The following is a 10576-nucleotide window of genomic DNA, read 5'->3' on the forward strand; positions in this document are numbered from 1 at the left end:
AAAAAAGGCATGACGTTGAGAAGGAAACCTGTTGAAAAATTGAAGGATGGAAGTCAAGGAATAGAGATGATCATAGTTCATTGAATGCATGTTTGAAATTCTCAAGAATAAAGAAAAACTATAGATTAAAAAATAAATATCCCCAGTAAGTACTGCCAGAATTTCCTACTTATGGTTTTAAAAATCTTATATTCTCTGCTCTAAATTTCTTAGTATAGGATTCCAGCTTCTTTATGTCTAAGAATTTATAACAAAAATATTCCTTGGGAATTGAGGCTTGTGATTATTATAATCTTTACTTTGTAAACCAGTAATTTTTTCTGTTCTCAGAAGAGATTGTCTCACCCTCCTAACTAGAAGAAAAATAGACTAAATATTGATGTATATAAACAAAGCATAGAAAGGCAGATTTTTCATTGAGATTAGTCAAAATGCACTTCTATGTTCACAATGCAAGTATTAGGAGATCTTTCTATAACTCAGTAGCTGTCTGAATACTCTCTTCATTGCCTTCTTCATTTCTTGATTCCTGAATGTATAGATCACAGGATTCAGAAATGGAGTGATAACTGTATCAAATATGGCCAGAAATTTATCCAGGTGTATGGAGGGAGATGGCCAAGTATACACAAATATCAGAGGACCAACGAATAAGACCACCACAGAGATATGAGCTGAAAGTGTTGACAGAGCTTTAGAGGAACCAATTGAAGAATGTTTTTGTACAGTGATTATGATGACAATATAGGAAATGATCAGTATGAAGAAGGAGCCCACAGAGATGAACCCACTGTTGGCTGTGACCATGAACTCTAGTCTATGGGTGTCTATGCAGGCAAGTTTGATGAACCGGGGAAGGTCACAGTAAAAACTGTCCAACACATTTGGTCCACAGAAAGGTAAATTGACTACAAAAGCCAGTTGAACAAGAGAGTGTGTAAGGCCAACTAACCAGGCAGTCACTACAAAGAAGAGACATATTCTGGGGCCCATAATGGTCAGGTAATGGAGAGGTTTACATATGGCGACATATCTATCAAAGGCCATGGCTATGAGTAAAACCATCTCCACACCACCAATGACATGGATGGAGAAGATCTGAATGACACAACCCCTAAAAGAGATGACTTTGTGCTTCCTCAATAGATCATAAATCATCTTAGGAGAAGTGACACAAGAAACACCTAAGTCAATGAAGGAGAGATTAGCCAACAGAAAGTACATTGGAGAGTGTAACTGAGGATCTGAAGCCACTCCAAAAATGATGAGGGAGTTTCCCATCATGCTTGCCACATAAAACATAGAGGAGAACACAAAGACAAGAAGCTGAATGTCCCGGGAGTTGGTGAGTCCAAGAAATACAAACTCTGACACCACAGAGTGATTTGCTCCTTCCATAAACATGTATGTCTGCACTACCTGGGGGAGGAAAAAGGAAAAGCTGTATATTTATATTAACAGACTATATTAAGAAAAGTTATGGAAATCTGTTTGTAATCTAACATTAAAATCAAACTACAGGAAAACATAGATGAAAAATGAACATCACTTAATAGCAAGGAATGAACTTTAAAATAAAAGTGAAATATTGCTTCAAACTTGTTAAAAGAGTTTTATCAAAAAATCAGAACTGTTCAAAATACATCAAGTAATGCAACATTACAAAAGAAAAGAATGATATAACTCAAATTTCAAAATGAGGTTTTCTGTAGCTCTGAAATAAAACACTCACTTACTAAGGCATTGACCATAATTTTGGAAACAAAAAGGAAGAAATGAGGAAGGGATGGAATAGTGTTACCATATTCTCTCTCTGAATTTCATGTTCTTCTGTTTTCCCTCAGAGTAGGTACAGGAATATTCCTTTTGACAGAGAAGACTGGTCAACATGGAAACATGATTTTTGTTTCAAGAACAATGTACAGTCTGGTCCACACACATAAAAACACTCTTTTGAAGTCCAACACTAAAATCTTTCTGGCAAATAAGCCCTTCTTTCCTCTACCTACTTCTGGAAAATACTTAACTTCAAAATTTGTTAAATGTTTTATCAAACTGGGAGATCTGGCTTTCTATTAGCATTTATGTTACTTATTTTATTTTTTGAGAATATAATACAAATACATTATTTCTCCCTTCCCTTTTCTCCCTTCAAGGTCCCCTATTTACTCCTCATTACTGTCTTTCAAATTATAACCTTTTTATTATTTTTACTATTCCTCAAATAGTATACACCTATCATGATACTAACTCATCAAATACAGGTAAGTAAGCATATTAGATAAAGAGAGTATGATGTATGTCTATTTCCGTTCTTTGAAGCAACCAAGAAATGATCCAGAAAGAGGTGTAAGTCTCTCTGTAACTGGCAGTTACCAGTGTGTCATGTCAGACGAGAAACTGTAGGTGCTTACAAACTTTTCTATTACATAAAAACTAAAATACCTAATTTTTCTTTTAAACTGAAAGTATTGGTCCCTGGAACAGTAGGATAGGTGTGAATCACTACACTGGAGTATATAGCATGTGATGTGAAAACTTAACCATCTGAAAGGAACAATGTAGTATACTACTTTCTGTTCCAACACTGGTGATGGGATTCAATATATTTTATTATAGCTTTACTTTTATTTCAAAAGAGAATACAAAAATGTTAATGTGAACCTTGAGTACAGATAAAACATGACACTGTGGTTCGTACACCATTAAATTAGTATTAGGCATAAGCCTCTGAGGTTCAGACTATTGAACACATTTTTAAATCCTGCATTTTATATTTTGGTTAGGATTGACACAATTAAAGATCACAAAGATTAATTCAGCATGTAGGTATTACATGTAAAGGTATTTGCTAAAAGTTAGTATTCCTTTCCTTTTCCATTTGTACATGAATGACCTGAACTCATGATATAAAAGAATGAATAAAAAACATAGGGTATTAGCAAGCAGGAAGCATCAAAACCCTTCACTGATGAAGATATTTCAAAATATATTAACTATTCCCTTTTAACAAAAGATTTTTGAAAATATAACAGACTCTTATTTGACAATATGTAATATCCATGTTATCCTGGTGATTAAAATATAAACGGTAAGCTGAAATTAAGTATATTTGTGTTCAAAGAACACTGGTGGTTATTACAAATCTGACTCATTATTTTCCTTCACAGGTAGACCATAATGCCCATAAATCTAAAGTCTACAACATTCTTCTAGCCAATGTACTACAGAACTCATAATCAGAGTATGTGATATAAATTTTATTGAAACATAGAAAATGATATTTCAATACTTAAAAATCACGTTAAAATGTTATTATATAGTCAAAGAAGATAGGCAAAGAGACTGACCAAAATTATAAATTGAGAAGTAATTAAAAAATGAAGTATTGGCCGGGCGGTGGTGGTGCACACCTTTAATCCCAGCACTCGGGAGGCAGAGGCAGGCTGATCTCTGTGAGTTCGAGGCCGGGCTGGACCAACAGCTTCCAAAACAATACAGAGAAACCCTGTCTCGTAAAACAAAAAAAAATGAGGTATTATAGAAGTAAAGATTTGGAGAAATAAATGAGATTAAAGAGAAAATATTTTAAAGCACTAAGAAGATTGAATGGCATTTGTGAAATCATAAGGCAAAAAAGCAACAAGTTCCCTTTAGTAAAATAATGGATAATTTATGAGAAATGATAAGCATTTAGTTCAGAGCTACCCTTCAGAAGTCATATAATTACATCAATAAAAGTACAGTAGCTTCAGGTATGTTATATACAAGTATTTTGGCATATGATCATTATACATAGTGGTAAGTTTCATAAATCCATTCTCCCTTTTAATTCTTTTGAATTCATGTATAATAAAATAATTATTGTTATGGTATTTTCAGGATTGAAAATTTAAAGCTCTTGTAAGATAAATTGATAAAGCTCAATTTATCAGCTGTGGACTGACCTGTCTTTTTTATCTGGAAACCCCTTCATCTAGTAAGAATTAGGAATTTGCCTAAAGTGAGTTTATCTGATTATGGTAATTCATGATTAGAGGAGAGTGAAATATAATTACAGGACAAATACCAGAATTTATCATGTTATGATAAATTTGGAAGATTAGAATTAAAAGCTAACAGTGTCCACAGCTAAATTTGCAAAACAGAGAAAGTCATATAAAAGTTTCTAGATCTGTTTAACTTGAGGCCCATGCCACAAGAGACAGCCTATGCCATGAGGAGGAACCCATGCCCTATATTGCCTGGCAATATAGACTGGATAACCCAGAGATTTAGAGTAGAACCAAACACAACTGAAAAAAAGTCAATGAAATGATTCCTAATGATATTCTGCTATGCTCATAGAACAGTCATCAGAGAGGATTCCTTTGGCAGCAGATGGGAGAGATTTAGAGACCCATAGCCAGGCATTATGTAGAGATAATATCTAAACTGGAGGTCTGCAACTAGTCCATCCCCTCAGAGATCAGGAACCTCCAAGGAAGAGGGGGAATAAAGACTGTAGGAGTCAGAGGAAATAGAGGATACCAGGAGAACATGGCCCACCAAATCAATTAAGCAGGCTCACATGGGCTCAAGGAGACTGAAATGGCAAGCACCAGGTCTTCATGGGTCTTATGCAAAAATGTTATGCTGTTAGCTTGGTGTTTTGTGGGACTCCTAACAGTGACTGGGTTTGTCTCTGACTCTTGCCTACTCTTTAAACTCTTTTCCTTCTATTGGGTTGCCTTGTCCAGCCTTGATATGAAAGCTTTTGCCTTGTCTTATTGTATCTTGTTTTGTCCTTTTTCAGCTGTCATCTCTTGTAAACCTTATCTTTTCTGAAGAGGAAACAGGAAAGTGGATATAGGGAAGACCGGAGGTAGGGGAAGCTAGGAGGAATGGAGGAGGAGTTGAGATGTATTTTATGAGAGAAGAATCTTTTCAATAAATATATATATGAAATACAAATATTTAATAAAAAGTTTTTAGGTGTGTGTACAGGAACAAAATGCTCACTACTTAGAAGCCATAAATACCTATAGAGAAAACTCTTGAGAGATGGTGTTTGGAATTGTCTTCATATTAGCCGTACTTGAAAGTGTTTCACAAGTTATTCTATACACACATAACTAATGAAATATTCATGATGAAAAAGACACCCTATGCCTTTGCCTACTGTAGTAATTAATGCTTTTCCTTGACCAGCACCGAACTAATGAATATAAGTAACCATATTCTAAGACATTCAGTCCTATTGATGAACAATGTATTTAGTATTGAGGTTCCTAATACAGAGTCATCAAGTTCAATGGCTCTGTCGAACAGTGCTCATGAAAACCGTCATCCATGTGTATTTCTTTCTCAATCTAGAAATAATGCAAGCTCACTCACACAATTGAAACATCTCATAATTTTATTTCTCAAACTAAAAAAACTTTTCTATTTATAATTATTATTATTATTATTACTATTATTATTGGAAATTTAAATGATTGTCTCCTTTTCAAATAAATACATATATAAATAAAACGAAATGCCTTTGTAGCTTCAAATTTATAGGACTCAATAAACTAAATGTTTAGTTGTTGTTTTGAGACAATGTCCTTTTGTTGAATCCCAGTTTGATGGTAATTCTCCTGCCTTCATCTGCCAAGCTGTGCATCAACATGCCCAAAATACCTTTTATAATTCTTTTCATGTTATTCTGATTCTCTGTCTCATTTTACATCACCCATAAAAATTACTGCTTGTCAAAATTCTTTAGTCTTATTGATTCTACTTATTCTTCAGAAATAAAATTAGTACAAATGCTACCTATAAACAATAAAAGAAAACCAGAAAAATAAATACAATTCCAGGTAACTTTGGGTATTATTTTATTGTGAAATTAGCTACATTATATCTAAAAATGAAATTACATTGGAAAGTATGTTTTCAGCACTGGATTATTTGGCATCCATGTCAAAATATATTTTTGGTCAGGTTTCTATGACACTCTTCATACTGGAAGACTTCTAGTGAAATCATGTTTTTAGAGAATTGATCAATGTATGCCCAGCTTTTTTGAAAAGCTGATGGATGGAAAAATATAGCATTCATGTTTTTGTTTTTGTATCAATAAACACTTTCTGATTTATCAAGTAGAAGAGGATAAGATCATCCATACATTATCAGAGAATGGAATGATTAAGTATAATCTATACTATGTAAAAAATATCATAAAGCTATTTAATGTTTTCTATGCCTTTTACATCTCCCCTGGCTCCAGCTCTATGTAAAATTCAATAATGTTTCTAGTACATCAATAAAATTTTTACAAGTATTTTTTGTTTTTGTCAAATTATTTTCCTAAATGCTATCTATTTTGCCTCAGGCTCACTCAACCAATTTAAGATATGACTCAAATGCATAGCACTTCCAACAGCAGAATCACATCTACAAATAAAGCACTATTCTTATTGCTAAATCTCCTTCCAGTCATTTACCTGCATAAAATGAACACATCTTCATGGGTTTAGATTTCCCTGTATTCTCCAACATAAAGTACCTCTGATATCCTAACACAAGAATATGTAAAACTAATTATACATACCTCAAGTGGGCAATGACCAAGATAGTTTTACAATACTTGTAGCTCAGGGACTACTTCCCTGGAGTAACATGCAGTTTGTCCAGTGCAACAAAAGGATTTCAGATCTCAGTAAATAATACCAGAAATTAAAAAGGAAGAAAAATTGGGAAATTTTGTATCATCATGTTACACCTTGTATGTATTTATAAATTTTACAATTAATTTTTAAAAATTGATAAGTATATTTATGATAACTTCCTTTTAATATAATAAGTAATTATGGATTTCTATGTAGACTTGGCTGTACAAAACTTCATTCTAATGACTAACATTTAGAAGTGTAACAGTAGTCAATTTATAGTAAATTTTAAAATTATAATATACCCGAAATAACTTTAATGTATCTAACAACTTTAAGCCACTGAAAAGGAAGATCAAAGTGTGTGTCATTAAAGACAATCAAAACCTATTGTTCATATAAAATGTGGACTGTAGAACAGCATACACTATGAACTCCCTACTGTGTAATGGGCTTCAACACAATCAGAAGTCAGTAGGTTATCTCCACAACAGCCAAGCCACTATTGCACGAGGGATCACATCTTATAAAGCAGACCAGTATTGTATCTCATAGGGTTCACAGTGCGGTGAAACTGTTGAAGCCTTTATTCTCCCAGCAGTCTGCACAGAACCATCTGACATGGTGGAAGCTAACAGCAGACAGCAGTCTTTCAGCTTAATTCTCATCGGCTTTCTCTATATTGTACAAGCAAGGTGTATTGTTTAGGACCTCCTTCTAGGACCTCACTGGTCAACAATAAGAAGAAGATATACCACATATGACTTGCTTATTTATTAATCAAATCACTTATACTTTTTTGCTTAATACTAAGTTTTGATGTTTTGACTACTGATTCCACTTAAAATAAATAGTGGTCGAAGTTTTTCTCCCATTCTGTGTGCTGTATCTTCACACTGTGTGGAGACATTTTTATTTGATTCAATCACATTTCTTCCACTACACTAATTTTTCCTTTGCTATAGCAGTCATGGGTTTTTTTTATTTATTTAACTTTTAACATGTTATTCTCAATTTCCTCTCCCTTTCCTTCTCCCCCGCCCCCCCATTCCTCCCAACCTCCCCATCCCACTGCATCTCCCCTCCGCTCCCCAGGGAGCGTAAGACCTTCCATGAGGGATTTTCAGAGTCTGTCATATCATCCCGGGCAGGGCCTAGATCCTTCCCCATGTGTTCAGGCTGAGAGAGCATCCCTCCATGTGGAATGGACTCCCAGAGTCCATTTGTATGCCAGGAATAAATACTGAAATACTCTTCAAGGTCCCATAATTGGCAAGGCCTCTTCTCTGACACCCAGGTTGTGGGGAGCAGTGTCTGTATCAGTCCCGGTGGTTTCTCAGTCATTAGTCTGGGGTCCATGCATTACTGTTGTTTAGGTCAGCTGCCTTTGTGAGTTTCGCCAGGCTGGTGTTGGTTCCTTTGCTCATCACTCCTCTTTGCAAGGAGTTCAGTTCGGTTTTTAGCTGTGTCTGCCTTACTTCCATCAGCCACTGGATGAGGGTTCTAAGATGGCATATAAGGTGGTAATCAATCTCATTATCAGGGGAGGGCATTTAATGTATCCTTAATGCCAGTTCGTGTCATTTTTGTAGATCTGTGAAGATCTCACTAGTGCCAGATCTCTCCTCCAACTTATAATTGCTCCCTCTATTATGGTATCTCTCATCCTTCTCTCTATTCTTGCCCTGGCTCAACCTTCAGTGGATAGAGAAAATGTGGTACATCCACACAATAGAATACTATTCAGTAGGAAAAAAATGGAATCTTGAAATTTGCAGGCAAATGGATGGCACTCCAGTCACAAAAAGACAAACATGGTATGTACTCACTCATATATGGATTTTAGACATGGACCAGGGGATTGCCAGCCCACAATCCCACCACCAGAGAGTCTGGGAAGTAGGAAAGACCATAACAAAGATAAGAAGTCATGTTTTTTTAAAGATTTATTTATTATGTATACAGTGTTCTGCCTGTATGTACATGTGCATGCTAGAAGAGGGCTATACCCAGCAAAGCTTTCAATCACTATAGATGGAGAAAACAAGATATTCCACGTCAAAACCAGATTTAAAAAATACATATCCATAAATCCAGCCTTATAGAAAATACTGGAAGGAAAACTTCAATCTAAGGAAGGTAACTACGTTCACAAAAACATTCACATTAGGTAATCCAACTTTACCAAAAGACAAAAAAAGGGGGTAAATCCACGAACCATAACACTACCAACAACAAATCAAACAAGAATTAACACTCAGTGGTCCTTAATCTCCCTAGATATTAATGGTCTTAATTTGCCTATAAAAAGACACAAGCTAACAGAATGAATATGAAGACAGAATCCATCCTTCTGCTGCATACAAAAATCACACATCAACTTCAAAGATAGACATTACCTCAGAGTAAAGGGTTGGGATAAGATTTTCCACTCAAATGGATCCAAGAAACAAGCTGGTTTAGCTATCCTAGTATTGAACAAATTAGATTTCAAACTACAATCAGTCAAAGGAGATGAAGAAGGTCATTTCATATTCATCAAAGGAGAAATCCATCAGGATGAAGTCTCAGTTCTGAACATCTATGCCCCAAATACAAGGGTGCCCACATTCGTAAAAGAAACATTACTAAAACTCAAATAACACATAAGACCTCACACAGTCATAGTGGAAGACTTCAACACTCCACTCTCACCAATAGACAGGACAACCAGACACAAACTCAAAAAAGAAACAAAGGAACTAACAGAAGTTATGACCCAATTGGGTTTAACAGACATGTATAGAACATTCCACCCAAACACAAAAGAATATATCTTCTTCTCAGCACCACAAGGGACCTTCTCTAAAATCAACCACATACTTGGCAACATAGCAAATTTCAACAGTATAAAAAATTGGAATAACCTCCTGTATCTTATCGGATCACCATGCATTAAAGTTAAAATTCAACAACAGCACAAATTTCAGAAATCCTACAGACTCATGGAAATTGAACAACGCACAATTGCACCATTCCTGGGTCAAGGAAGAATTAAAGAAAGAAATTAAATACTTCCTAATATTTAATTAAAATGAAGACACAACATACCCAAACTTATGGAACACTATGAAAGCAGTGCTAAGAGGAAAGTTCATAGCACTAAGTGCATCTACTCTTCCTGGGTGAGTTTGCTTCTCCAGCGTGACTATCCTCCAGTTTCTTCATGTGGGCATTTAGTGCTATGAACTTTCCTCTTTGCACTGCTTTCAAAGTGTCCCATAAGTTTGGGTATGTTGTGTTTTCATTCTCATTGAATTCTAGGAAGCTTCTTGTACCTTGTCTTTCTTTAGGTTGGTAAAGTTTTCTTCTATGATTTTGGTGAATATGTTTTCTGCTCCTTTTAGTTGGATTTCTTCACCACCTTCTATACCTATTATTCTTAGGCTTGGTCTTTTCACTGTGTCCCATATATCCTGGATGTTTTGTGTTAGAGATTTGTTGGATTTAAGTTTTTCTTTGGTTGATGAATCTATTTCTCCTAGTGTGTCTTCACTGGAGATTCTCTCTTCCATCTCTTGTATTCTGTTGCCTATGCTTACATCTGTAGTACCTTCCCCAGTTTTTCTTTTTTTCAGCATTCCTTCAGACTATATTTTTTATTGTCTCCATGTGAGCTCTCAACCCTTGCACTGTTTGAATTGTTTCTTGTAAATTTTGTTTCAGGTTTTCCTCCCTTTCTGCATTTGTTGAATTTTTTGGTTTGTTTTTTCTTCCATTTCTTTCAGGGATTTTCTCACATCCTCTTTTAGGGCCTCTATCATTTTCACGAAGGTGCTTTTAAAGTCATTCCCTTCTGCTTCATCAGCATTGGGGTCTTCAGATCTTGCTGGTATAGAATGTCTAGACTCTGGTGGTATCATATTTGCTTTTCTGTTGCTGAGTGTGTTCTTATATTGCCT

The 10576-nt window shown here is 35.2% G+C and overlaps 1 protein-coding gene across 1 annotated transcript; it reads right to left on the reverse strand.

The window, feature by feature from the left end:
- Positions 1–459: 459 nt before the first annotated feature.
- Positions 460–1404, reverse strand: LOC121140223 (olfactory receptor 4F3/4F16/4F29-like). Its single transcript, XM_040744933.1, has one exon. It carries the CDS (start codon positions 1402–1404, stop codon positions 460–462), a length of 945 nt encoding a protein of 314 aa, XP_040600867.1.
- Positions 1405–10576: the final 9172 nt, after the last annotated feature.

The sequence above is a fragment of the Mesocricetus auratus genome, unplaced genomic scaffold, assembly GCF_017639785.1.
Source record: "Mesocricetus auratus isolate SY011 unplaced genomic scaffold, BCM_Maur_2.0 Super-Scaffold_100004, whole genome shotgun sequence".
Classification (NCBI taxonomy): Eukaryota; Metazoa; Chordata; class Mammalia; order Rodentia; family Cricetidae; genus Mesocricetus; species Mesocricetus auratus.

Coding starts and splice junctions, on each gene's coding strand:
- LOC121140223 (XM_040744933.1), bottom strand. CDS start 1,404: ATGTTTATGGAAGGAGCAAATCACTCTGTGGTGTCAGAGTTTGTATTT.